This window comes from Fonsecaea erecta, assembly GCF_001651985.1.
Source record: "Fonsecaea erecta strain CBS 125763 chromosome Unknown Scaff1, whole genome shotgun sequence".
Taxonomy (NCBI): domain Eukaryota; kingdom Fungi; phylum Ascomycota; class Eurotiomycetes; order Chaetothyriales; family Herpotrichiellaceae; genus Fonsecaea; species Fonsecaea erecta.
In genome coordinates, this window is record NW_017387244.1 from 349,549 (window position 1) to 377,388 (window position 27,840).

The 27,840-nt window shown below is 54.3% G+C and overlaps 7 protein-coding genes across 7 annotated transcripts; 3 read left to right on the forward strand and 4 right to left on the reverse strand.

The window, feature by feature from the left end:
* Positions 1-523: 523 nt before the first annotated feature.
* On the forward strand, positions 524-1,696 carry AYL99_00103 (hypothetical protein; the record flags this gene model as incomplete). The annotated part of the gene is made up of 1 exon (XM_018831619.1): positions 524-1,696. One exon carries the CDS (start codon positions 524-526, stop codon positions 1,694-1,696), a length of 1,173 nt encoding a protein of 390 aa, XP_018697498.1.
* Positions 1,697-11,184: 9,488 nt separating this feature from the next.
* On the forward strand, positions 11,185-12,848 carry AYL99_00104 (hypothetical protein; the record flags this gene model as incomplete). The annotated part of the gene is made up of 4 exons (XM_018831620.1): positions 11,185-11,225; positions 11,348-12,217; positions 12,320-12,611; positions 12,669-12,848. The coding sequence occupies 4 exons, from the start codon at positions 11,185-11,187 to the stop codon at positions 12,846-12,848; spliced, it is 1,383 nt and encodes a 460-aa protein (XP_018697499.1).
* Positions 12,849-15,063: 2,215 nt separating this feature from the next.
* AYL99_00105 (hypothetical protein) lies at positions 15,064-15,649 on the reverse strand (the record flags this gene model as incomplete). Its single annotated transcript, XM_018831621.1, has 2 exons — positions 15,064-15,560; positions 15,619-15,649. 2 exons carry the CDS (start codon positions 15,647-15,649, stop codon positions 15,064-15,066), a joined length of 528 nt encoding a protein of 175 aa, XP_018697500.1.
* A 2,203-nt stretch (positions 15,650-17,852) lies between these two features.
* AYL99_00106 (hypothetical protein) lies at positions 17,853-19,495 on the forward strand (the record flags this gene model as incomplete). The annotated part of the gene is made up of 2 exons (XM_018831622.1): positions 17,853-18,813; positions 18,885-19,495. The coding sequence occupies 2 exons, from the start codon at positions 17,853-17,855 to the stop codon at positions 19,493-19,495; spliced, it is 1,572 nt and encodes a 523-aa protein (XP_018697501.1).
* Positions 19,496-20,249: 754 nt separating this feature from the next.
* Positions 20,250-21,857, reverse strand: AYL99_00107 (hypothetical protein; the record flags this gene model as incomplete). The annotated part of the gene is made up of 1 exon (XM_018831623.1): positions 20,250-21,857. The coding sequence occupies one exon, from the start codon at positions 21,855-21,857 to the stop codon at positions 20,250-20,252; it is 1,608 nt and encodes a 535-aa protein (XP_018697502.1).
* A 696-nt stretch (positions 21,858-22,553) lies between these two features.
* On the reverse strand, positions 22,554-24,332 carry AYL99_00108 (hypothetical protein; the record flags this gene model as incomplete). The annotated part of the gene is made up of 1 exon (XM_018831624.1): positions 22,554-24,332. The coding sequence occupies one exon, from the start codon at positions 24,330-24,332 to the stop codon at positions 22,554-22,556; it is 1,779 nt and encodes a 592-aa protein (XP_018697503.1).
* A 1,707-nt stretch (positions 24,333-26,039) lies between these two features.
* On the reverse strand, positions 26,040-27,713 carry AYL99_00109 (hypothetical protein; the record flags this gene model as incomplete). The annotated part of the gene is made up of 1 exon (XM_018831625.1): positions 26,040-27,713. The coding sequence occupies one exon, from the start codon at positions 27,711-27,713 to the stop codon at positions 26,040-26,042; it is 1,674 nt and encodes a 557-aa protein (XP_018697504.1).
* Positions 27,714-27,840: the final 127 nt, after the last annotated feature.

The window sequence follows — 27,840 nt, forward strand, 5'->3', positions numbered from 1 at the left end:
CGCCACTGACGAGGGTGGGAATAGACCGGCACGACACAACAGCCTGAACCGTCATTGGTTCGTTCGACGACCGATTTGAATTGGTGTGCTTTGCAAAGCTCTTGAGTCTCGTTCTCATCGACAGGGTCAGTCGGGTGACTATTGGACTGCAGTGGGTTGAATCCAACTATACCTTCAGTAGTCCCGTCCTGTATGGTGTGTTTCAAATATCGAAGCCAAGGGAATACGGACCAGACTCGATAGGGAATCTATCATCGAACAGTGTGACTGTCCTGCTGCGTTGCACTCTACCGGACCCCTGGTACCATTTGGTTCGTATGAGGGACCGATGCTAAATGGTCGGACTGTTCCTCGGTCTGGTATGAGTGGCTATCTCTCGCATCAAGCAAGAACCAGCAAGTCATAACATTCTCCACTGGTGTCTTGCGGACTCCTCGCTCATCCCTCCAATCCATTCCCGGTCTGGACTTCTGCATTGCCACGACTATCGCCATACCCCTCCACCCCACAACGCAGGACTATCATGGGACTCTTCAAATCTCTCAAGGGTAAGATCGACGTCGGGACGGAGAGTCCTTCTGACAATAACAACAACAACCTCCTAGGTCGCGAAGGACGATGGAGCCGGACGCAAGGTCGGAAGGAAGAACAGTTCGCTCCTCCGTCGGGGCCACCTCCATTGCATCGCCAACAGGGCCAGGGGACGGAGGAAACCTTTGAGCCTCCTCCCGGCCCACCACCATCACACCGCGGCGCCCCTTCAAGCTCACGGAATGAAGAATTCTCCGCTCCAGACGGCCCGCCTCCTTCACACTTCCCAGACTCGAAGCCTGACAATCCGCCGCCCTATCACGATTGGACTGTGATTCCCGACACAACACTCCTCCCGCCACCTCCGCCGCTACCGCAGGACTACTCTCCGGCCAACAATGCGTCATACGACTCCGCGGAGCGTGCCCATGAGTGGTGTGCAAAACACCCCGTGTACACCCCCAGCACGCCGAGCCACGAGATCCACCTCCTTGCCATTGCAGGCCACATTACCCTGGAACCTCCGCCCTTGCAGCTGCGGAAGCACATGACGACGCTCCGGCAAACCAGCCCAACGACATGGCGCGTGGAGACGAGCAAACACCAGCAAGACGCAATCATCTTGGCCTCGATCCCTTTGTACTTCGCCAGTGTGGACAATCCGCTTGCCACGTCGCAGCCGAAGACAATTTACTATGAAATCACCATCCGCCGCATCCTCAACGCAAACTCGGGTATCGCGATCGGCTTCGCCGCGAAACCCTATCCGCCGTGGCGCTTGCCCGGGTGGCACCGCGCGAGCATCGGCGTGCACGGGGACGACGGGCGGAGATTCGTGAACGACCCGTGGGGCGGGCGAGATTTCATCCAAGCGTTCAAAGAGGGCGAAGTGGTTGGTGTGGGCATGATATTCTCCACGCAAGCTGTGACGGGTAACCAGGGAGGGGGAACCAGGATAGGGAGGGTCAAGACGCGAGGCTTCGTCACGAGAGACGGCGAGGCAGACGAGCGATGGGGCTGGGAGATCGATGAAGAACGCGACGTGCGGGATGAAGGCGTCGACGGCCTGATGGGTGAGAGCGACCTTTATCCCGCCATCGGCGTGTTTGGCGGCGTCGACTTCGAAGTGAGGTTTGGAGACAGCGTGAGGTGGAGGGGGCGGTAGTCTCGGGCGAGAGATCACTGGGTGTTGTGAAATGTTATGCCTCCTTCAGCCGTAACTCGGGATACAAAAGCCAATATAGACGGCCCAAGGAACATAAATGTCCTCGTTCGAACGTCGTCTCCATATATATATATAATAGCCATTCATGACCACTTCCATGCCCTGGAGGAATACCAGTGGGTCGACTTCGATGACTCCTTGCAGAATCAGATAAATATAGTGCTGCTGGCAGCCCAGCCGGGTTGTAGAGGCTGGAAGGCAAGCATCCAATGATGTTTCCACCACACAACAAACCGCAACAGACCGTTTGGGGGTGCGGCGTGGAGGGTCTGTACTGCTTTCTCTAGCCGGGGGGCGCCGTGAAATACTCGTACACAGGAGGTAAGGGGCGCGTCCTCGCTCAGGGCTGACAATAGCCCATCCAAGTTCAGCGCTCGCGTTGACGGCTGAACCTGTGCCAACCCACCACTCACCCGGTCACTCGTTGTGACCAATGGGAACATGATCGCCATCATCGGCCAACGGGAATGAGCCAACCGACAGGAACCCGGATGTTTGAGAAGTGGTCCAAGAGATCACCTCATCGTGTCCGAGACTTCGTTTCCCCGGGAGAGGCTGCTCGAACCGTAGCCACACATTACCATTTGTTGCGCTGTGACTATTCAGTAAGAGGCGATGAGCCAATAAGGCTCTGCAAAATCTCTCTCAATTTGCAGGCATGACAGATAACCCATAAACCGAGGCCTCAGAAGGTTGGATGGCAAAAGATGGCTCTCAGGAGTTGTCGAACTGATTCCTTTATATCAGGCAGATTTGACTCCACCATTGGATATCACACTCTCGTATTATGTATCTGTTCTTCAACTTCAGGCCCTCACAAAAGTTCCAAGCTCTTCATTGTCGGTGGATTTACTCTGCTTGGGGGGTGTCATTTCCTACAGAGTTCTCTAGCCTCGAAATGGGACGCTTGCGACCGGAGTAAGCGGCGGCACGGCCTGGTAATGGCGGGAGTAACCTAGATGGTCGTTTAGTCCAGCTGGGCAACTCAGTCTTGGAATGTTAAATCTCCTCGTGGCCGAGAAGCATCTTTCGGCAAATTGAGTTTATGAACTGTAACTTGCAAATGGACCGTGTAAAATGAGCCAACCTCCAGAATTTGCTGAATCTGTAGCATTAGAGTCAGACTCGACGCGAGTGACATGCTAAAAAGCATGCAGGCACCTGCTACTCCAACAGAAGCGCGTGTGGTGATGTGCTCACAACAGGAGACAAGCGGCTTTGGCCGACGGACTGTTGCAGAGACATTCGAGCATGGATAGGGGGATGACACCATGGCATGAAAACTTGCAAGTGTTCACTGCTTGGAGTAAGACCGGTTCTGTTCGATTGTTTGATGTGTTCCTCCTCTTTTCCGAACCCAACGCCGTTCCATCAGGCAGGCTGTGTTGACACCTGATAGTCCGCCGCTTTGGAGGGACGAAGGGGGAGGGTTCATCTGGATATCTCTAATAAAAGCGGACAGATGACGTCGAATTGAAGTGGAGGGAGGAGACAATGCCAGACTAACGGACGAAGGAAGCAGGAGATGCGTCAGCTGTTTGACTCGTCAGTAATGCAGTCGATATTAGTGATACTCCCTTTTCAACCTCTCTGAACGGCAGTAACTACCGTCGCATCCCGTTTCCGACTCGAGAAAGAGCTGAACTCAAGTGCCAAGTGTCCTGGGAGAGTCACCCCTTCGTCGAAAATCGTCTTCTACTTTCCCGGGAGCGTAGTCGAAACCGAAAAAGTGTAACTGCGCATCCTTGGCTGAGACAGAGAGATATCCAATCGCCCCTGGAGCACCAGATCCCGCCTTTACGCGGCTTTCGAGGAATGGCGTCGAGGGCTTTGCGCAGACGACGGGGTAACGTGTCTAAGGACACTGGTGCGTTAGTTTAAGAGCCAGACTATAATTAGAGCCTTGAGCAGCCCACGGCGCAGCCGCATTCAACATTTTGCGAAGGGAGAACAGGGATTAAATTGAAGGCGCTCATTTGGCTGCGCCGTGAAGAGAAACCTCAGATGTGAGGGGGGTGGAACAGTGAACCGCAAGGGCAATATCACAATACCACTTAATCGCCACGCGCGACTTGGTTAATGACAGGATTCGAGCAGGCAGCAATGGGCCTATGCAAGGGCAAAACCCCCCAGCACCGCCTGTACAAGCCATGTGGCCAGCTACTGCTGGTCTGTTGACTAGGATTTAGGGTCAGGGTAAGTCGCATCTGTTCGTATTCCCACCATTTTGGAACCGTGGCCCTGCAGGGGAATACGGCCAACAGGCCCAGTCGCACTAAGGGGAAATTTTCGACCTGTCGGGAGCGGCTGTCGAAGATCAAACTTGAACGAGATCGGGTGGCGACAAAGGCATTCGGGGGTGGCCTCCCAGCAGCAGCAGAGTAGCCGAAAGTCGACGATGCCCACCGACGCCACAGGATTCAGGGCTGCCATTTGTTGGCAGATCGGAGGCATGTAGTTTGGGGCTGACCAGTCGGAATCCTGATGGGTAGAGGGCTTTCCTGACCCAGTCTAACACTGCTGCAACCATCCCGCCGGGATGGCCCAGACTTCGTGATCAACAAGCTTCCCCGATGACTTGCATGGCATGATTCTTGCAGCTGAAACAACCCGAGCGACGACGCACAGCATGATGCAGGAACGAGAAGTGATGCGGTCCCAGAGATGGCGTCAGGTCACGCCCGCCCACACGGAAATGTCCATGTGACCCGTGAAATCAGTGGGGGTTTGGGAAGCGTGCCTGGATTTGGGCGGAGCGCCAAACTCGGGAAATCGAAGGGAGAAGCCAGCCAGATCTGCCAATGCTTGCGTGATCTTTCAGCACGTCCTTTGTGCAACCTGAATCTCGTATTCGTCATTTTTTTTAATCGCGGGGTGCAGACGTGCAAGGTCATGGGTACATTTTCGCGCCTACAGCGTTTCACAAGCCACCATCAGCGTGAGGACCAACCGACTTGGCGGCTCATTGGCCAGAGGAGGAATGGATGGATATTCAGTGAGCGACAATGAATTGAGCTGGATGAAAGAGCATTAATCATGATGAATGTGAGCCAGAAGGTCGGACCAAAATCGATGGAGATCAAATAGCGGTGGCAGCTCTGGGCAACAAAATAACCCTCCGGGATATTTGACGTTCGGTGGCAGGCGAGCCCGCTTCGGCCCGTGAGAAAATGCACGTAATCCAACTGTTGGCAGCCCCCCTTTTTTTGTTTTCAAGATCAGAGCGTTTGGGGTTGGTTTCTTCACCGCCAGTCTTGCGTCAGACCACCAGGAAAGGCTGTTGGGAGCCACAACGGCGGTGTAGGTTCACTTTGTGGTTGGTTTCAGAAAAGGCTTTGCATGAACGCCGGTTGTGTGGCACGAACAGGAGATTGCAGATCCGGGGGGGAGGCTGGCCAATGCCATAACCAGCGGGACCAGTGGTGGTCAGAGCAGACAGGAGCGTTGTGGCAGCCTTGAGAGGGGGGTGGCCATTGACCAGAAGAAGAAAAGGCCTGGGAAAAAGAGAGAGGAATGGGAAGAGAGGATCGAAAGTGTGTGTGAGACAGGAAAAAGGCACGTTCCCTGCAAAGTGGGCGCAGCTGGTCAACGTCATCGCCAAGACTATGTCGTCGCCGGGGTCCTGAAGTCTCGTCGGAGCCAGCTCCTTGTCGTTGCCCCCCCTTCCACTCCCATCGTCGCCCTTACTCAAACCCTGGAGACGACGGGGCCTTCGTGGCACGACCAGTATCCTTTGTCAGCGTTGAGGATCGCCCAGGGACGAAGTGTACAACCCCCGCGCTCTGACTTGTTTAGGGCGGTTGGGTAGCAATCTGCATCCCTATGCACTTCAAACGCGCTGGCTTCGGGGGGAAGTACAGCCCTGGCTTCCGGTCAACATAATATCTCTGAATCGTTATTCGCAGCCTCCCGACGTCGTAGAACCTGGACGTTGCTGGAGTATCTGGGGGGACAAACTGCTACGCTCCCAAATAAGCCACCCTTTATTGTCATAATTCGTGAGGCTACTGGAGAAGTCCAGGTGCGAGCTGCCGATGAGCAAAAATCCCTTGCCTCCACCGGAGGGCACAGGATTTCCCTGCCACTCCACTAGGAAAGAAGACGCTACGGTGTGCTGTTCACTTGTCTCCGGTCTCAAAGTAGTTATCCAGCCAGTAGACCGGACGTGATCCCAGGTAACCATGGGTTCGCACACGACACAGACTCACAGATGATGAAAAAAGTCAACGTTCGCCTTGAATCTGTTTCCTCGTGCAATTGGCGCGGGCGATGGCCGCCAAGTTCCAGTATACGGGGGCATTGACGAGACGAGTTATTCCTCTTTGCAGCAGATATTGGGAAAACAGGCTGGACAGGTCTCTGGCAACTCGTTCGGTGTCTCCGCCCTGCCGATGAGTTGTCAGATCATCACTGGGAAAACTTTCCCGGATATGACATGTTCCTGTGCGTTTCGATGCACGCTGTCATGGCATCAGAGCGCTTTGTTCTGCCGCTGACACGATTACAGCATGTTGACGTGAAAGGAAAGCGCCCGTTAAGCGAGGACAGTTCGCGTCAGCTTCAAGGACATGGTCTGTGGCTTCTGATGCTGCTCATATGCGAGGGTTTTTTGTTGGGCAAAATCGGCAGCGAATGATGTGCTCCGAATACGAAGCTCTAAACCATGCAGAGAGTGTGATGTCGCCGACCAATTCCTCCGGATTGTGTATCGTGCAGAGTTACTTACATCAAAGCCCATGGAAGGCCTAGACACGGAGCAGTTTCTCGGTCAATTTCTGACCCTGCTATCCCACTTCCGTCGAACCGACGCAGATGCTATAAGCTGGGGGACAGCAATGGGAAAATAGTTTGGCAGCAACGCAAACAACCATGGGTAGCCAGTTCACCCTCCCTGCCAAAACAAAAGCACATTCTCTCGGTTTTACTATTCCGGACCTGCATGATGGCCGCCTAGGGATGGGCATGGGCTCTGAGACAAATTCCAGCTGCCTCTGCGAAGTGCCCACGTATGAAGACAGGCTGTTGTCAGGGAAGCCGAGCAACAACCACTTTCCCCGCTCGTCTGCATATCTGGCTAATAGGGCAACCGGTGCGAGTGGGTTTCGGGAGCCGAGGACGCATGTGCTCAATGGCATGGCAAGAATAGGAAGCTGAAAGAAGCTGCGCGATAAGCTGCCACTGGGGAATATGCAGCCTCTGCTTCGAAAATGGACGATGCATCAGCGTATGGCTGGTCGGCCATTTGCGCGACGGACAATGTTCGCTGTGGGGTTGGATGATGCCAAGGGCAGTCTAATGCAGACGCCACCGAAGGCACTTATGCAGGCTTGTCCGCTCCCTGGCTCAGCAAGGATGAGCCCAGTTTCGCAGTAGCTCATGGCCCAATGCGAGAAGAGTGACATTCTCAGAGCTCCCTGGTTGACAATCTCTGATGGATCCTCCAGGTCCAAAGTCGACTATCATCTGGCCAAGCTGGCAAGAGACCAAATTTCATCCTGGACGCTTTGGGTGGTGTGATCTTCGATCGAGGTGCGGCAGGCCTGGCTCAACTAGAACCATGCAGCAAGTGACCCAAGGTTTATCCAGTTTTCGCCAACCGGCCGTGTCGGCGGCAGTTGGAGGCTTGGACCGGCCTTCGAGGCGAGTGTGGCGTTGAGACAGGGTCTCTGAAAGGAGTCTCCGTTCCCCACTGCTGTTTTTGGGACGGCACGTTGAACTCAGAAGGACCAAAAACTCTGTACATATGATTTCAACAAAGGCCGTTTGTTCCTTAGTGCATCTGCCCCAGAATGCTCTAAGAGACCTTGGGGGGGCGCCATCCTTGGTGACATTCGAAACCAAGGGGGACCCTAGTGCCGATCAACCAAAATTGCGTCGCGTGAGACGTGTGGTTGGGAATCGAAGGATCGGGATGTAATGGTCTGATGAAGTCAGACGAGGAAATGGGATGGCCCATCTCGGGCTAGGGACGGTTCGGCTGGAGCAGGCAACGAGGTACCTCGCCTACAAAGGCCCTTCATTCGAGGCCTGAAGGATGCAGTCTCGAATTGGCTGTTTGCGCCCTCCTGGCTGAACCGAGATACTCGAGCAAAACAAATTTCTTCCGTTCCTCGCACAGTTAGAAGACTATCTTTGCGGCTACAGCCAGAGGCGACGGCCGGCGATGCACACAGGGGAGGTAAGAGATTTACTACTTGGGTTAGAGGGAGGCCCAGATAGGCCTGCGGGTGATTCCGTGCTGAGTCGCATCACGCATTGCGCCATCTGGGGGCAGTGGGCTACGAGGGGAGCACAGACCTTCTGGCGTCCTGTCAATGCAAAGCTCCATTCTTGTCTGGACCCTTGCTGGATGAATGCAACTTGTGAGCACAAGGAGCGAAGACGAGGATGGAGGAGGGGAGACCCATGGGAGGCCGCACGTCATGCTGATTGGGTTTCAAGATAAGTCCCCTCCAGGCTTGGGTTCTGTCGCCGATCTGATCTGGCGATGCCTTTTTGGGGGAATGGCCAGACAGGGAAGAAGCCCTAAGAACCATGGTCAAAAGTCAAGCCGGTTTTTTGTTGCTCATCATCGTAGATTCGCCGCCTCAGGGCGTTGTAATAACGACGCGCCGATGTCTTAGAGCTAACGTGCATTTCTTGCGCTTTGGAGCTTGGGGAGCGACAGAACGAACCACAGCCATCGATTGGCGGGATTGCAGCTGTGGAGTGGCTACTGCTGGTGGGCGAAGGACGATGAGCGAAATCGAGGAGAACTGGCGATGATGTGGGGCAACGCATGGCGAAAAGGCAGGTCGAGGTCCGAGGGCCTCCAGGGCCGCATTGCAGATGACAGCATTATTGACTATCGTAGTCGGTTCGATTCAATGCATGGCGCTCAGCACCGGGGGCAGCGTTCCCAGTGTGTCGCCTGCAGAGTAGTTCCTGCTGTTGGCTCATTGAAGCCACTTGTACCCTCCTCTATGGTGGCTGCAGTCTAGTAACCTCTGCACCTTGTAGCGACCTCTGATTGCTGCTTCTGATCAAATTGGTTTGAGGATTCGAGGAGACTTGGTGGCGGGCTTGTCAGTGGGAATGCGGAGCTAGCGACGAATCGAACTTCGAAGGAGAGAACGGTGGGTATGAAGGTGGAGACTGGCGGTTTTCGTGAGGGCGGCAACGAGATGGAAACTGCCGCTGGGGGAACGGTCATGACGAGGGGAGCGTGAATCTGTAAGAGAGACATCTGACTGTGGAAATCGTTATGTTGTGGTGTGCTGAAAAGGATGTTCAACACCACCCACCCTCTCCTCTTACATGCTGGTCGGTCAGGTGGCCGAGTTGCAACTCTCATGTCACCTGAAAGATTTGACTCAGATTCCGAGGGCGGTGCTGAGCACTTGACACGAACAAACTTTGTTGCTTTGTCGAGATCTGTGGCCGGCACAAAGTCAAGAAAGAGGACAGACGGTTTTGGTCCTGGTCGGGAATTCTAAAGACGGGAGCACCTGCGTCAAGAGGCTTTTTTTATCGACGTTTTCGGGCTTCAGGCCCTTGTACCGCCTGCATGACCGCCCGCCATTGAGGAACTCGTTCGCTGTGACTCCGTAACCCAATCTGCCAGTGACTCTGCACTGTGTTTTTTTAATGTGCCCTTTCCCTCGCCCTTTGACGTTCTGGACGGGTGTCAACCTCCGATCACTGGCTGAAGCGAAGTCCCCTGGGAATTTGATCCAGACGGCCTGGTCCACCAGCATGTGCGCCCATGCCCTCGCTTGCGACACGGGTGTGAGAGGAAATAGATTGGTGAGGATAATGAGTACGAGAGGATGAGGCAGCTTGGAGGTGGGATGCCCCCGCGCAGAGCCCGCCGTCATCGGCGGCAGAGGCCTTGGAGAAGCTCATTGCTTGATAGTAGCCGCTCTAGTTAAATGACCCCTAGGCGAGCAGGCGCCCGGGGCCTGCAGATGATCACGGTCTGACTAGAGGCAATAGCCAGCATTGACTCGGACGGTTGTAGTGCTAAGCCTGCTCGCATCTTGTCACGCACCCCGGTCAGTAGGGTTGAGAGAGATTACCTTAGGTACTGTTTTGGTACTCTGGACTGCGCTGGGTGAGTGACCGGTGAGTTTGTGGTGGGAAGCGCAGATTTTGGGTTTCGGGGGTCAGATCAGGCATGGCAAGACGGGATGGAGATCGACTGACCAGCAACAGGACAAAATTGGACGGGGTGAGTTGAGGCTAGAGAGTCGAGACTTTGTAGAAGATGTACGGAGTATCTTGTTGCTCTTTTGCCTCAGCGAACTGGTGGTTGTTGGCTTGAAAGCGACTACCCCAAATCGATTAACACTGCTACGAGCTACCTAGGCCTACTGCCTACCTAACGTTGCCTTGGGCGGCCAAGGTCGACCTGCAGCGGCGGGCAACCCACCCACCATAACCAACACTACCCAGCGACCTTACACCCATGCTTACCTACCTAGGGGCCATGTCAGAGGGGTGTGTGTGTCTGATGCTCGTGCTCGTGCTTCTGTCGTCCTCATGTTCCTCTAAGTCCCATTTTGATTTTCTCAAATGAACCCTTGTTCGTACCTAGTACCCACACCCTGGTCAAGCCACCCCAGCGCCCCGTCCATTGCCATCCCTCCACCCCCCTTCGAATCCTCGGCCTGGCTAAACCATTGACAACCCCTCGTCACTCGTCGCTTGACTGCCCCTCCCCTCCATCATCGACGTCCCCCTCCCTGTCCACCAACCCCCCATCTCAACTATTGCTGCAGGTGCAGGTGCAGAGCTCAAGGCTCAAACCACGCAGGCCTGCAGCCGCCATGGATGAGGCCCAATCACCACCCCGGCCGACAACCTCCACTCCCACTTATGCGGCTAACGAGCTAACAATTGACGCTCATCACAAGCTGCCCTTCTTATTCTGGGGTGTTTAAGCCGAAAACAAATCCTCACCTCATGCGAACTGCGAACTCGTCTGCAAGCTCACGTTTGTGGTTCTGAAGGTGCAGGCTGGCGGAATTGCAGGGCGTCAGTGCAAACAGCCATCAGCCAACTGCCAGTGCCATTCAATTTCGCTTTTCCCTTTACTTTCCCACCGTCACTCTAGCCAGGCAGGACTTGATGCATCACTGCATTCGCCATTGCCCTCGTCCTGTCGTCCTGAAAATCTTCGGCCCCGTGTCCTTCCCCATAATTTTTTTATTTCAATCGTTCACCTGCCTCGATCACTCCGGTCTGATCTCTCTCTCTCTCTCTTCTGTCTCTCATTACCCTCCCATCCTTCATGTCCTTGCAATAATCTGCTCTCGTCTTTTGCTTGCTCGTCCTGTTTCTTCCGGGGACCATCCTTGAGTGGTTCGACCACTCTTACTGTCGTTATTGTCCGCTTATCATTGACTTGTCCAAGTGACACGAGACCAAGACAACTTGTCACTCTAGCCATGGACTCCACGACATGGTTCAAATTCTTCATCGGCTACTTGTGAGTGATTGCCCGGCTGTGGCTGTCCCAGTCTGAAATCCTCGTGGCGCCCGCCGTGGAGGGGTGGAGGGAAATACCAGCCCAGATCGAACCGGAAAACCAGACTAGCTAACCACATGCAGCCTCTGGCGCTATGTCCGCCTCATTGTCAACCTGTGGGCCTTCTGGACTTTCAAGCCGATTCCCATCCCAGAAAATCCCACTCTTTGGCCTTCAGATGTCACGGTCATCTTGCCCACCCTGGACGGTGAGGGAGAGGAGTTGGAGAAGACCATTGCCTCAATCATGGAGAACGAGCCCAAGGAGTTGATTCTGGTTACAATCGATGAGAACTTGGCCAAGGCAGAGCGGACCATGGGAAAGATGCCGGCTGCCAAGTACCACCGCATCCGTTGCATGTCGGTCAAACATGCCAACAAGAGACGGCAGATGGCGCGCGCCATCCCCGAGGTCACCACCGAGATCATCGTCTTTGCCGACGACGACGTCACGTGGCCGCCTCGGACTCTCCAGTGGATGCTGGCCCCGTTCGAAGACAAGAAATATGGCGGAGTGGTGACCTGTCAGCGGCTGCGACGGGCCGAGAATCCCACCTTCTCTCAGCGTATCTATGGATTCCTCGGAGCACTCTACCTGGAGCGGCGAAATTTCGACTGTGCAGCCACCACTCACATCGACGGAGGCGTTCCATGCTTGTCCGGGCGTACCTGTGCCTATCGGACCAGCATCCTCCAGGACGTAAATTTCACCAATGGATTCACCAACGAGAAGTGGTGGTTTGGCCAATTCCAGCTCAATGCTGATGACGATAACTTCCTTACGCGCTGGATGGTCTCGCATCGGCACGAAATCTACATGCAGTACCATCCCGAATGTGAAGTGCTTACTACACTCGAAGACAACCCAAAATTCCTCAAACAATGTTTGAGGTGGGCTCGCAGTAACTGGCGCAGCAATCTCACCAGCATGCTGGCTGAACGTCACATTTGGCGGTAAGTTGGTCCTCTTATCCCAGAGGGGTCCCCCATGTGGGAGATTCTCCCTCGGTTTTTGAAGGATCTTGGCAACTGACCCGGTTTTGGCCCCTTTGCTAGTCGGCAACCGTACAGCACGTACGCAGTCCAGGTCACGACGTTGATGCCGCCCGCCATCATCGGGGATGGACTTCTCTGGCTTTATTTGTGCAAAGGCATTCGTGACTGGCCTGTTGACCAGGCCAGGACTGCCATCTATGCCTTTGCCGCTTGGATGATATTCTCCAAGTTCATCAAGCTGGTTACTCACTTTGTCCGCTATCCAGTCGACATCCTCTTGTGGCCGGTGTCGATTCTGTTCGGGTGGTTTCATGGAGCCATCAAGGTCTACGCGGGAGTGACGTTGGGCGTGGTGAGCCTTGATGAACAAATTTGGGACACTCTGAATGTAGCTAACACATGGTGCCAGACGACTTGGGGCAGTCGACCCAATGCTGACGCCAGCGACTCTGGAAGAATGATCCGCCAAAAGAAACCCCATTGCTACGAACTTGAAGACGAAAAGTTACACGAAAAGCTTCTACCTAACGACGAGATGATGACGACCTACGCCAACGACCAGAAACACTACCAACCTCCCTCCGCATAACTCTCCTCTCTTCATAATCCCGATATTAAATTGCTTCATGAGCGAGTCTGCCTCGGGAAGATTGCGAAACAAGGCACTCCATTTTCTTGCGAACCCCAGATTTTCACGGTCGGTCGGATTGTTTTCCCTCTTCTTTCCAAAAACCAGCACATTCTTTCGAAAAGTTCAAAAATGGGAGGTAATCAAAATTGACACCAAAAAGGACGGCGGGCGGGAGGGTGGGAGGCATTCTCTTCGATCCACAAAAGCTCAGTACAGTTTTACACCATGTGTCTTGTATTGCCCCGTGATAGGAGCCGGATTTTTGATCAAGAACAAAATAACGCGGGGATTTGGACGCTCTTTCACTGGGGACCAAGACACTTTTACTGGATCATTTCATGTTTCAATTCGATGGTCAAGAGTTTGAAAAGGGGTATCCAAGCTCCCTCCATCTTGCACATGCATTACTGAGAGGAGCTTGGGACTTGCTTCATGACTGGACATTGTAAATAGCGAGTTTTTACTTGACGACGGGACACGACGGGATGGGATGGGCACGGGAATCGAAGCATGGGCCTGGCAGCGTATGAACAGAAACAAATGGGTGGGCGGATGGACTCCTTTTTCGGTGTGGCCGCCTTCTTGCTATGGTCTGAAACGATGGGACGAAAATGCACAGGGACTGTGGGATTGTTGAAGACATGGAAGAGGCTTCTAATCACTCTTTTATTGCCCTTTTCTTCTTCTTCTCTTGGTTGCACACAGCGAGCTGGATACTTGTGGGTTGAGCGACGGACATGACATGATGTGACGGACAGCGTGAGGAATGACAAGACAGATCTCTCGAGTGTTTTTATTCTCTGCACTGGGCGGCTAATATTGAAATTGAATGCGTTTCGTATCAGTGGCTATCCTGTTGCTCGCTTCTCTTTCTGCTCAGCTCACTCGTATGAAGTTTTTTTCCAACCGTCAATAACAGCTGGCAGCAAGGGTTGTGCGGACGACGACGATGACGATAACGTCGCGGTCCAAAGCATCGTTGTCGTCGTCATCTGTCTGTCTCTTGTGTGACCCAACTGTTCCCAGTCCCACACACACATATGCGCGCCGCCAACGGGGCCCGACCTTCCCCAACGATCCCGGAATCCAGCTCCAAGGACCCCCGGAAGTCTATCTAGACGGCAACAACAACAGCATGCCGCCCCGTAACCTCTCCAGAGAGATAGATGACTTGTTTCCCTCTCCCCTTTTTTTCTTTTTCTCCCTCCCGTCGCTTTTCGGTTGATCACATTTCTTCTTTTTCTTGTTGTTCCTGTCTCGTGTAAATGATTCCCGCCTGTGTGTGTCTGATGTGGGGAATTTTCCTCTCACTCCTCGTCCCCTGCCATTTCCCCCAGGATATCCGTACGTAGCCAAAACGAACACAATGCGATCAGAATCGACGGTGGCTCCGGCGATGATGTTGATGGCATTGAGCGATAAATGGACGTACACCATTGGGAATTGAGGTCTGAACAACAAAAACAGAAAAAAGTCACCGTGCTGGCGCGACCAGACGAGTCGCATGCCTACCCTCTGAAGGTACCGCTCTCTGTACCAATTAATGATATAATCCTTGGCCACCTACCTCCCAACTTGTGTGGCATTTCGCAAAACGGACAGCGAGTCTTCAGGGTCGGTGGCCTAACTCGGCATCTTCTTTTGGCGGATCGAGGATTGGCTCCGCAAGGCGTCCTTTGGGCACACAATCACGGCCTGTTTCCTTTCGTTGTAGCGGTGTGACGCCTGCGCACTCCTGCCTCAGACGTGTACGAGCAGCAGAAAGCATGCATACACGCCCGTTATCCCGATAACGCCTCATCCATTGTTGGCTGTTGATCTCTGTGACACGGAAATTTCTCCCAAGTGGCATTCCTCCAAAGCTCGTATTCATGCGCGTTCATGCAGGAGCTGCAGCTGCTGTGCGACAGCGGCACCAACGGCTTGTTCTGTCGCACAACATTCAGGTTCAACGGCGGCGTTCATGCTGTGTAACGTTGTGGTTCAATAGCAATCAAGCATGCCGTTGTTTCCAACAACGCCAGGCATAGCTGCCGTGTGACGGCGACATGGCAAGTCTATGGTCTCGTTAATTGGGGCTTTTCGGGTAGTTAGGGGTGGCTCGTGTTGTGCGAGGTTGGGTGAGACAGCATAATCCAACCTCCCGGTATCCCCTCGCCATCGAGCGCCTATTCTAGTTTCCTTTTCCCTTCTTGAGGCTCTTCGGGCGCGGATTCGTCCAGGCGTTGTCCCGCGGAGCACCCACCATATTTTCTTGCCGAAGCGAGGATGATTGCACCTTGAACGGCTTGGCGTCTGCACACACGCCGCTCAAGTCGCAACCACCACAGGGTAGATTCTCGGAGCCGTGGACGATGGGACGAGAGTGCGGAAGGGAGGGTTGGTCCGGGTTCTCTGCTGTGACACCACGGGTGCACATTATGTGGATTCCACTCCAAGGCTGCAGGTTCGCGACGAGGCTTGCTAGGACGTCCAGAATCGGTGGCCTGCAGTAGGAACGACTGCCGCTGGGTGAGCCATCTTGGATGCTTCTGGGAGCTGTGGCCTCAATGCTTCGTGGCATGGCGGGGACAACCACCTGGACAGGATTGATTGAGTCGGTGTACATAGAAGGGTGTTCAAGTGTGATGACTGGAGGTGTGGCTCGCATTGGGAATGATGTAGAGATGCCTGCGCTTAGAGTCAGTGGATAGGTGGGCATCAAAGAGCGAGCGCTTCAAAGACTCACCAACAGACGCATGATACCGCTCTAGACCCATAGCGATTGAGGGATCTAGACCACGTCAAGGCGGCGGTTGATGAGAGAACTCGGCCGCACTGGCACTGACACCGGCACTGACACAGTGAAGGGAGGTCTTTCATAGCAAGAATACCATTCTGCGAGTCGCTGGAAATAGGGCCACCCTCATGGTGGGCAAGGATGGCAAGGATGGGAAGGCTTTTGGACAACGAGTTGCCGCCCAACCACAGGCCCCTATCCCTATCGGTGTGTGGTCCATGGTCTCGACTCCTCGACTCCTCGACTCCCACCTGCGAGGACAGAGTACATCTGGTCCCGCCTATGTATGTACCTAGGTACCTAGGTAGTTCATCTTCTGCAGCTCCTTGCACTGGGCCAGTCTTTTCTCTCCTTCCACTTGGCTGAGCCCGGCTGGCTTTTCGGCCTATGTGCGATGATAGGATCCCTTACCAGGGCCGCCGTGGTCCAGCCTACTCCCAAGCATCCTTGCTAGTCACAGCACGATTGAATGGTTGAGCTGCTCGGGGTCGCAGTAGAACCCGGCACGGCTCGGGGCTGCTGCCTTCTTCGCACCCATGTCTAGCATCAAACGCATCAACGCAGACCAGCACCACCGCGCCTGAAGCTGCGTCGGCGGTTCTAGGATCCACGGTGAACAGGATTCTCGGCACTTCCCACAGCAGAGTGCTAACTTCGCATCCAGATTGTGTAACCTGAACCTGCTCTGGACCGCAATTGGTCGTCTGCCTCGCTCGCTGGTGCCCAACAAGGGTTCGGATCCGACTCGCGAGAAACACAGGAGGCTTCTGCTGCCGAATCTCCCCAAGAAAACCACTCCATACTGCGAAGCAACAAGGCTGTCGCAACTCGAAAACCGTCACGTGCGAGGCTGACTGGCCCGGGCCGTGTTCAACTGCCAGAGGACGGCCCGGAAAGAAAAAGAACGTCTGAACAGGACTGAGTTGACGAGAAAATGTCACTCGAAGGCCGGTCCCACTCAGCGACTGATGGTGGGTACCTGCTTCGAGAAGGATTTGCACCTGCGTCAGGAGGTGATGGCCTCATCCTGCATCCAGGTGGTGAGGAGACGGCCGCCGGCGTCTCTTCTCAGCTTATGTATGTCCAGGGTTCCGTCCTGGCTATTTCTTGCATTCGAGCTGCTGACAGGACGTGCCCCGGGTGTGCGGCGGAATACCCGATGCCAGATGTGGTGTTAGCTCGAATATACAGTTTACGACTTGGGTTATGAGGAGGGGCCGAAAGGGGACCTGGGGATAGGCACAAGGAGAATGCTACATGGACTACAGTATGTCCACAATGGCTGGGACGGAGAGTGCCGGAAAGCTAAAGATGCAGCAACGAGTCTCAAATGGTTCAGGTCATCATACGTCTGCGTCCGATCAGTCGATGAGTCTTTTAGCCGGGATTAGTCGGATCACTGATTGATTGACGGAGAAGGTCGACGTCAAGATGGTCTAGCGCAGCTGCCTCGGTGCCATGGGACTGGGACAAACATATGCCGTCTCCTTGCTGTTGGGGCAAACTGAGCATCCGTGTCGCAGACGGTGGGCTTCGCAAGGGAGACGGAAGGGAGCTGTTCCTCGAAACGCTGTCAGATGGATCAAGAAGACCACTATCTGACCGGAACTGCAAGGGAGCGTGTTTCCTCGTTCCCACAAGCTCCAGCTCCAGCTCTGGTGTGAGGCGACAGCAACAACAACAGGTTGAATCCTGAATGGAATGGCAGGTACTTGGACGACACGACGTGATTTCCTGTTGTGAATGCGAACACAGGCATCTCGGATATCGGATCGACGCTGTGTCTAACCACTGCTCCCTGTGTCTGTGGGCGCCGTGGAATATCCCAACCACATCTTCGCCCTTCTCCTCTTGAACCAGGTTGTGACTTGGTCTTTTCACACTTGTTGTCCATGCTTTTCCATCTTCTCCCTGCAATTCTTGACTGGAGCGTGACAACGCTGGTGTGGCTGTCTGGAATGCCGTCGAGGGCACAGACCACAGGACCAGCAGCATCCAGGCCGACACATTCCTCCCCACAAACCCTGAGCACTATTCTTGAATGTGACATGCCCTCCTCCAGCTCTTTTGTGGTATGGTAGTGTCTCGGAGCTCCCAGCCCATGTTTGCCCTCGAGGTATAAGTCCAAGTCGTTCATTTTTCTCGCCTACCTGTCCTTCATTCTGGTAGTGCTGTTCGTCGCTATGGCTTTGTATGACAGATCCATTCTCTTTTTCTTCTTCTGTTTGACTTTTTGCTTCAATTCCATTCTCGCATCAAACCCAGTAGGCGACTGGGAGGGTATCGCCGCCAGCCTGCGCACCACCTTGGATGCCATCGAGCTGTCTCAGGCGAGCCATGCACGTTCGAGGAGAGATGCCATCTTTCGAGCAGGACCGGCGGGCTATTGGAGACCTTTAGCTCCCAGTCAGCGGCCGAATCCCTCCGAAGACTTTTCGGAGCAGTTGGACGAGCTTGTTGGCGAGATTGGAAGTGCGATCGAGCAGCTGATTGAGTTGCTTGCGTCGCAGTTCAACATTGGAACGCTGTCCGCGCCTCTGCCCACGTCACCACAGACGACGATATTCCCCATCACGAACGTCAACACTCCCCCGCCGGCCTCGACGACTCTAACCAGCTACGCAGCAACTCCCAGCACCACCAATCCTACACCATCCCCTTCATCATCTTCTTCGCCACCGGCAACATCCACATTCAACCCTCAAGCTCCCGACCTCAATGTGGTCTACTACTCGCAAACGGACCTGACACCCATCATCTCGCTGACCCAGGTGTGCAACGACCCTGATGTCGACGTCGTCATCCTCGCCTTCGTCACGCATCTGATTTCCAACGGCGGATATCCGGCCATGAACATGGCTTCGAATTGTTGGGCACCCAACGCGGCCCAACAAGCTGCTGGAGCCACGGGGCTCCTGGACTGCGTCGGTGATGGCTTCGCGAGCAAGATTGCCACGTGCCAGCGGCAGGGCAAGAAAGTCCTGCTCAGTCTCGGCGGGTCGGTGGGAGATCTGACCATGCCGAGCACGAATGAGGCCGTCGAGGTCGCCAATATTCTCTGGAGTTTGTTCTTGGGGGGAACCAATGCCAGCCTTACGCCTCTACGGCCCTATGGAAATGTCGTGCTGGATGGTATTGATATTGGTGAGTTGGCTCGTCTTTGCCTACAACCGCCATCCTGTGAGGATTCATCCTAAACTGACCGTTTTCCATAGACAACGAGCTCCCCTCTGCCTCGACATATATCCCAACATTGGTATCCACGCTCCGCCAACTCATGGGCTCCGACTCGTCCAAGGCATACTATCTCTCTGCAGCGCCACAGTGCCCGCGGCCGGACGCCTCGGTGCCCGTCCCGAGTCTCGTCAACAACATTGACTTTTTCAGCGTGCAGTTCTACAATAACCCACCCTGTCAACTCAGCTCGGGCCAAGCCTTCCTTGACTCCCTCCGGGCTTGGTCCTCGGACCTCCAGGGGCTCAGCTACGCTCCCCGTAGTACACGCATGAAAAAGAGATCGTTACGCACTCGACAAGAAGCGCCCGCAGACAACACGTTCCACAACATCAACAACGGCATCACCGCTCCTCGGCTGCTGATTGGGACACCCGCCTTCCCTGGCGCGGGATCCGGTTACGTTGACGTGGCGACCTACAAGTCCATCCTGGCCCAGGTCAAAAGTATGGGCCTGCCGAATCTGGCGGGCGCCATGTTTTGGGACGGCGCATATCAGGAAGTCAGCGCGCAGGCGGTCCCCGACGGCAACAATGGTGGTAGCCAGAACGTGACCTTTGGGCAAGTGGTCAAGGAGGTTCTGGCGCCGTGAGAGAGAGGGAACGACGAGGCAGAGAGGCGCTGAGACACAAGGGAAAAGAGGTCCAACTGATTGGATCCATGAACACTACCCGGGTCCGGAACCGGAACTATGGGGAGGTAGAGGAGGAGGAGGAGGAAGAGGAGGAGGAAGAGGAGGAGGAGAAGGGAGAATTGGCGACAAGAAAAGGGGGTTAAGAATAGCTCCCTTTTTGATATTAAAGAAGGATAGTTGTTAACGTGTATGTTATCTATCATCGACGTATGCAGAGTACCCCTACCCTTGCAGCAGGGGCCGGCTAGGTGGGACGGGGCGAGACGGGACGAGATGACCAAGCAGGTGTTGATGACCCTGTCAGATGTTTTTTCCCATATTTTTAAAGGTGGTGGTGGTGGAGGATCAGAAGGAGGTGGGGGAGAGAAGAAGACGGAGGGGGAGAAGCAGAATAGAATAAAACAGCAATGGAAGAATAATCATGGAAACGGCGGAGAACAATTACACGTTATATTGAGAGTAGGAGTAAGAAACAAAACGGATAAATGAACGAGAAGGATGGATGGATGTGTGATTTAAAGCGAGACGACAGGTTCTGTGTAACCTATCCCTCGCCCCCTTTTTATTGTTCATTTGTTCTGACCTATGAAAACGCTGCTTCAACTTATCCGTAAAAACCCCTAAAAATCTCATGCTATCCTGTCATTTGGCAAACTTCTGCTTAGCCGAGGAAACTGGGCAGACGGCAAACCCGAGTGAGTGAGTGAGTGGTTCAGTCGACGTTGATCTTAACATACTCGCCCTCGTCCTCAGAACCGTACTTCTCCCAGTCGCTCATATTGTCCTCCTCATCGACACTTGCACGGAGCTGGTGGTGGTAGGGACCTTCAGCCTTGTTGTTGTTGGTAGTAGTGTCCTCGACCTCATATCTCGGGAGAGTCTCGGTCGTTCCATTGTGTGGAGCCTCGAAATCAACCGTCTCAGAGCGGTCGTCTCTGTCCCTGGCTTCACGTTGCTTCTCCTTTGCCTCCGCCGTCGCCGTCTCGCTCATAGGGGCGTCCGCCGGGGCAGATTGTTGTTGGGTTGTGGAAGCTTTCTGTTGAGGTTCGGGCACAGGTTCGGCGTCGTACATGTCCCTATCCTCAACGTCGTCGGTGGCATCGAACAGGAGGTCCTTCTCGTTTATGTATACGTCCTCAGGCCTCTCTTGGTAGGGCCTGGCAGGGGAGGGAGACGAGCTACCACCCACATAGACTTCTTTCTTTTCAAATGTCTTCTCAACTTTGGGTACGCGGACGATCAGGACACCGTCCACCATCTTGGCAGTGATGCCGTCGACGTCGACATTGGCAGGGTCCTTTGGTGTGCCCAGGCGGATGGTCTTCTCAAAGACGCCGGTTTCCCGCTTGCGGCCATCCACAACCAAGCGGGACATCATATGCTCGTCGACATTGGGCCGGTGGACAACGCCAGCAACGCGTACGACCGAGTGCTCGCCGTCCCAGTCGACGCCAACGTCAGATTTCTTGGCACCGGGCAGGGAGAGGTGGATGATGTAGGCCGCAGCGATGTCGAAGATGTCGGTCCTCGGTTCAAAGTCGGTCTCGGTGGAGCGTGGGGAGCGCAGTCCAAGACCTGCAGCGGCAGAGGTCAAGTCGACCCCCAGCCGCTCACCAAGATTGTTCAGGAAGTTGCTCAGATCGAAGCCAGATGCTTGGCCTGGGCGACCACCAGCGAAGGGGCCGCTGCGTGGTGGAGAGCGGGCATGGGGTCCATGATGTTGATGGTGTGGTCCTCCACGACCTCCCCTATGAAAGCCTCCACGGCCACGGAATCCAGCGTGGGGACCATGGCCTTCAGCACCCTCATGTCCAGGGGGTCCATGGTGACCAAAGGGGCCATGAGTACCCCAGAAGAAGGGAGGGGGCCCGAATGGATGGGGACCGAAAGGCACTGCTCCTGCCCAGGCGTTATGACCGCGGTGATGGCCATGACAGCCGCGCCCGCCTCGACGGCCGCTGTGGCCTTCTTCGGCATTGTCCTTGTTGTCATTGTCTTCAAAGCTTTTGGCGAAGCGACCACGACCACGGAACGGCACGTCCTTACCTTCTGACGCAAGGGTGGCCGGGTCGACTTCAGGAGGGTCCTCGACGCCGGTCTCGGGCTGCTTGCCCTTGGATTTCTCGTTGACTTGGGCGGAAGCACCAGCGGTCGCCTGTGTCCGCACTTGAGACTGCTCGGCCCCTGGACGGGGAGGATGTGGTGGTGGCGTTGGCGGGACGGGTCGTCGATGCTGGGCGAAGAACGGGTGATCTTCGATCCCGGCGACAAAGTCCCAGAAGGGATGGGGTGGTTGATTCAAGTAGTAGATGGGAGGCATCTTGCTTGCTTGCTTAACTTACGACTGATGTAAGTAAGGAACTGATATTTGACGGTGATGGACAGCAAAGATCAGGAAGATCCTTTATACTTACCCCGCCGCCTAGGCAAACACATTTGCTACGCACACCATCCTAGACAAGCTTATGCGATCATGGCGACGACGCGGCTCGAAGCTGCGAGAAGCATTGGACGCCACAGGCTCAGGTGTGGTAGATCCGGCCGTTGGATTGGCTGCCTGCGCCATGTGGCACGGATGGCGTGAGTCAGTGTGATAGACGAGGGACAGCAACCCGACGTTCTGGCCTTTCGTTATGCTGGGTGCCTAGATGGGCGTGCATCCCAACTGGCTGATGGCAAGGATGGATGGATGGAAGACGGTTCGGGGGGGCAAACTTCCTTATCCAAGGTCTTTGATGCTCCATCGGCTTCTGGAGCTGCAGTCCGCGCCGATCAAGGCGCTACGGAACAAAGTAGATCCGCTCCGTTCGGAACCAGCCTTGCGATTCGGGTCCGAAGCCATGCTCAGCCTTGTTGCCTGCATTTTCGCCGCTACCGTCTTGTATGTAGAGATACAATACAGGGTGGCCAACGTGGAATACTTGTACGCAGATGGACCTTGCACCATGCCATTCAAGTGCGATCTGTCGACTTACTTCTATGGCTTGAAGTCGAAATTCCATCAGTCCAGGCAGACCTAGCTCCGCAACTGCACTTTCATAGTCATCCCATCGACTGGCACAGCTGTGACCTGGTTGACACTCCAAACCTCACGCTCTTTATCATCCTTGCCATCTCCCCGCGGTCTCCCAGTGTCTGTCTTCTGCCCTTTCCCTGAGTATCCTACTTTCTCCCACTGGAAGCCTCTTGCCACGGCACAAAGCACGACTTTAGCTTCCACCATTGCCAATTCCTGTCCAATGCAATTCCTCGGTCCCCGTTCGAACGGCCGCCACGCACCGGTCGGCAATGATGCTACATATTTCTCATCCAGCCACCGATCGGGTCGAAAGACGGTAGCGTCGGGCCCCCACACGGCCTTGTTCATGTGAACCAGGTATCCGCACACGTAGATCCTGACGCCATTGACTTCCACATCTTTCTCCTCGCCGCTCGTCGTGCGCAGATTCAATGTGGTTGGCGTTGGATTCGCCGGCGAGAGTTCCGGAATCAGTCGTGCGGTGGCGGCAGGGGGATGACAGCGTAACGTCTCTTTGATGAACGCTGTTGTGTATGGCAGACGGCTCCCGAGGATGGCTTCAGTCTGTTTACGAGATTCTTCATCCGTGCGGCCTAGAATATCGAGGGCGTTGAAGGGCCCGCCCTCTTTGCCAAAGACTGAGTCGTGTTCTTGGACCAGTTTCTCAAGGATGGCTGCCGACGACGGAGACCATGATGCTTTAGATAGCTCGAAACAGAGCCATTGGATAAGGGTGGCGGTTGTGTCCTGGCCAGCGAACAGAAAGCTCTTGATTTGTGATACCGTATTGCGGATCAGCGCCTCGTCCGGGGTCAGACCCGACAATGCGAGGCGCGTGATGGACCTCTGTGATCCGGTTTGGCCACTGCCACCGGCCCCAGACTTGACCGAATCTTGCAGTTGCTTCTGTTCAGCCGCTAACTGCTCGCGGATGACCTTGGCCAAGTCGCGATTAAACACCTGCTCGTAGAACCAGGACTTCGTGGGCCGGATAGGATCAAAATAGATCAGTGGGTTAAACCCCCTGCCGACGGGAAACACTAGCTTCGATAGCAGCCTCGACGCCGTCAGCATACCAAAGGTGCCTTTTGATCCAACCCCGTTCGGGGTCGTCTGTGCATGGTAATCCTTCTCGATTGCGACAGTGGTTATGATGTCGGTGGTCAAATCCTGTGAATAGTCCTTGAGGCTGAACACTTCACCATTTGCCGCAGCGCACTTCAACCGATCTACAAATTCTTGGGTTTTGGAAACAATCAACCCGTCCAGCGTGTGCAGGTGCTGGGGAGAGAATCCCTTGTTGAACCGCCTTCGCAAGGTCTTCCATTCCTCACCCTCGGCTATGATCAAAGACTCAAGGCCAATGAGGCGGTACATGGACATTAACGTGTCGCTTTTTGGAAGAGAATATTTGAAGGTCGAAGTAGGCTGGGTGATCTGCTCTGCGACGTCCGGGTCCGCGACAATGAGAAAGACACCATCAACGGGATTCAAATCCATCAGGAAAGCCGGGGGTCGATCCAACGATTCCCAGATTTCTTCGAATGCATAGTCGGGATGTCTTTGAAGAGCCGGGTTGAGCTTCTCTCCCATATTGACCAAGTGGCCCCATACCGGATGACGGGGCAGCTGGGGGATTTCTTTGAACCGACGACGAGCGTCGATTGTGCGCTGGATGATTCGGATGAGTTTGACTGCGAGGTAGACTGCAATGAGAGCACCAAGCAGGGAAGGGAGGCGCCTTGTTTCAAACATGCCAAACGTGGATTGAGTCATTCTTGACCGATATTCCCTGGGATCCGATTGAAAGTTGGCTGTAGTGAGGTAAAGGGACGAAGGTTGATATTGCAGAGTTAGGGAGGCTGACCCAGCGAGGCGGCGCCTCTTGAAAGAAGATTCACGAAGGGGATAAACAAGACAGAACGAATCGCGAGTGGCTTACAATTTCCAGATGAATACTGACCTAGGTATCCAGAGAGCAGAGGCGGTGGAAGGAGGTGATAATGCTGGACGGGTGATTGGCCGGGGCCTGCGGTAGGGCTTGGGCTTGTCTTGCAGGGGAGGCTCTAGGCGGTGCGATGCTCGGAACCACCGCCTAATAATAATAATTGCCGTTGGCCGGTGCTTGGGAGCTCTCTGCAGGGTCCTTAGGGACCAACACCCCAGAAAAAGTATGGTTTACGATATACAGCAATAATGTAGGACAGGCGCAGAAAGACATTGGGGGCCTGGCCTTGCAGATTGTGGACATATATCTTGGGACTGCAAGATGCTCTTTGTACTCGGTACATGGTCGCCACTTGTCGCATCAACGACAAGGGCAGCAAACTGCTCATCTAGCCGTCAGGGTCTTTCTTTAATATGGTGTCTTCCTAGTTGGCGGCTTCCCCTCCCAAATGTTCTTAGCGCTTATACCCATCCCGTTTTTCCATCTTACCAGGATCTTGGGCGAAGGGGTCTTTTGACACCAGCTCCATAAACCCTAGAAGGTCAGCTTCCGCACCAGAAATGAGCAACCCCTGCATGTAATACTTGATACCGAGTACCGTCTCAAGACCAACACATTCAATGAAGCGTGAGTGGTTGTGTCCACACAAGTATCTGATGGTTTTCTTTGCTCAATGACTCCCTCGTCTACAAATAAGTGAAGCACAAGACCTGCTGGAGGGCGTCGCAAATCCGCATGAGGGACTAAATGCCCCGTACAGTAGACAGAATAAATTACGTCCTTTGTCCTTGTTCGCTGCTGATTTGTTGTTTGCATGAACCGAGGCCTGACATTGGTAGTACCCCGCCATGCACCCACGAACCACTACCGCTATACCCCTGCCCCCACCACAAAACTAATCAGTATATGTAGATCTTGAGGTCAAATTTGCCTCAAAATACACTGGTGAGGTGGTATGTGAAAATTCACCACCTGATTCATTCAACTTGGGAGCTAACACAGCTCTCTTAGGCCGAGTGGTTATGGCGCAAGTAAGCAATGATGAACAACCTCACAGTGTCTCGTTCCTGCTAACCCTTGCCCCTAGGTTTCAGGTACACCTGGAGCTCACGCTTCGAATGGTACGATCGGAGTACTTGTGGGTTAAATCCCTCGTGGGTTCGAGTCCCACCCTCATCAACCGCATGTTTTTTTTGGCCCTGTTGCGGGGGTGATGGGTGTTGGAGATGTTTGCGATGTTGGTGAACGAGTAAACAAAACGAACAGAGCCTTTTCTGTAGTCATAATGGATGGCTTCTGTTTTGAGAATACGTATACAATTATGATATTCATAAGCTTGGGGTCAAGCAGACGCCATGGCAGCTTGTTTTTCTGCTCAGGAAGCCAGCATCTGCAGCTTTACTTTCGCAAGCGATAGTGCGGAGGAGACAGCGCCGGACCTTTGATGCTTTCCGCCACTCTCTACATGCACATATGCACACCTCCCGTGGATACAGAGAGTGGCGCAAGTCAACATAAGACATGGCTGACCGCCTTTAGCGTATAGCCATCCCTGTTTGTGGTTGTTTTTCGTCTTCGCTCTTTATAGGCTCTGCTGGCACGCGCACAACATCTTCGAACCACAGGTGCCCGTCCGGCTCCAGATGATCATCATACAAAAACTGCCGTAGGATGGCTTTTGCCTCCGCCCAGGTGGTGACATTCATCTGATCGGCGTGCTTTGCTAGGGTCGTTGTGAACCACGGTTTCTCTGTAGACTCAACTTTCGGGTTGAAACTGGTCCATCGCATCTTGCTTTGCTGCCGTTGCTCGTGCAGCGCACCAGCATAGAGCATCCACAGGTACGCTTCTTGATAGTGGACACATTCGACTGGACTCATCATCTCCATGGCCGTCGCCATGTCTTGCGCCAATCGAGGCATGATGACATTGGAAGCCTCGCGAATGTCGGCTCCATCCTCTATGATGGCCTCGTGCACACGTTTCCGGCTTTCATAAACCAGTGTGAGAACCATACATGCTTGCGTGAGCCGGTGGCCTTCGGAGTTGAAAAGAATTTTGCCCTCCATGATATCCACATACAAATTGATCAAATTTCCCAGATCATGAAACGTTTTGGTCGCAATCCAGGCAAAGATCATATCAGCCTTGAGCCTCTCTTCAGAAGTTCCGAACGGCAACGGGGTTTCGGCAATCCACAAGCAGTATCTCAACGTGATCATCGCCTCACGATGCTCCGGAATCTCCACACACGAATGAGCGTTGTGGACATAAACAGGAGGGATCGGGACAAATTGAGAGGCCATGGCCCAGAGCCTTGCATGCGCTTTTGCTGTCCAGCTCCCGAAAGGCAAAACTGTCCTTTCCAGCTTCTTGCATGCCAGCTCGGTAGCATCGAACATCATGACTAATAAGTGCTGAGCACGCTCTACCTCGTCGGTAAGAGGGTCGGGGAGACGCAGAAGGATGTCTGCATGGGCTTTGGCTGCCATCGTGTCCCCTGCCATACACTCAGTCTCGAAGAGACAGCGAATATGTAGTCTGAGCGCGGCCATTGACTCGGGTGACGTTTGTGCATGCGAGGCGAGGTGCTCGCGCAGCAACTTGAGACTTTTGGCTCGCATTTTGAGCCTCGCTGTCGAAAGCTGCTGTGTGCTTTGTGGAGAATTGAGTCGCACGATGCCGGGAATGTGGCCGCATAACCACGCAAGAGCAGCACCCTCATTCATGTCTCGGAATCCCTTCATGCTGAGTAGAAAGCTGGGCCCTCCGATGACTTTCTTCGCATTCTCAAAGTTGACGATCTTGGGTCCTCCCACGGTCAGTCGTCGGAAAAACGGCGGGCTGAAGATATTCGGAAGCATGACGTCTCGTGTATATGTGAGGATACGGTTGACCTCCGGCGTGATTTTGACGGGGCAGGCGTTGAATGGATCAGACGAGCCATGAAGGACGAAGATGATCTCGCGATATGGTGCTGGAGCCCGACGGCTGGGTTGTTGCCCGCCATGAACTCGTGGTGCGGCATACCCCTGTAGCCCCTCCTTTTGTAGCAACTGCTGTTGCAGTTTTGCCCATTTCCTTTTTTGATGGGAGATTCTGGCCGCGTGTGCCTTTATCTCTGCCTCTTCAAGCTCTCGTTCCCGAACAGGCCTGTCGCGTTTCGCAGGAGGCAGAAACTTGAGGTTTGGACGGAGGAAGAGCACCATGCTGGTAGCCGTGGCAGAGTCATTGGTCCAAGAGTCGCTGGTGGACGGCGGACATCAATCACTTCAACGTCCAAGTCGCATATATATAAGATGTTAATATCATTGGAGCCCCCCAACATCCTTCGAG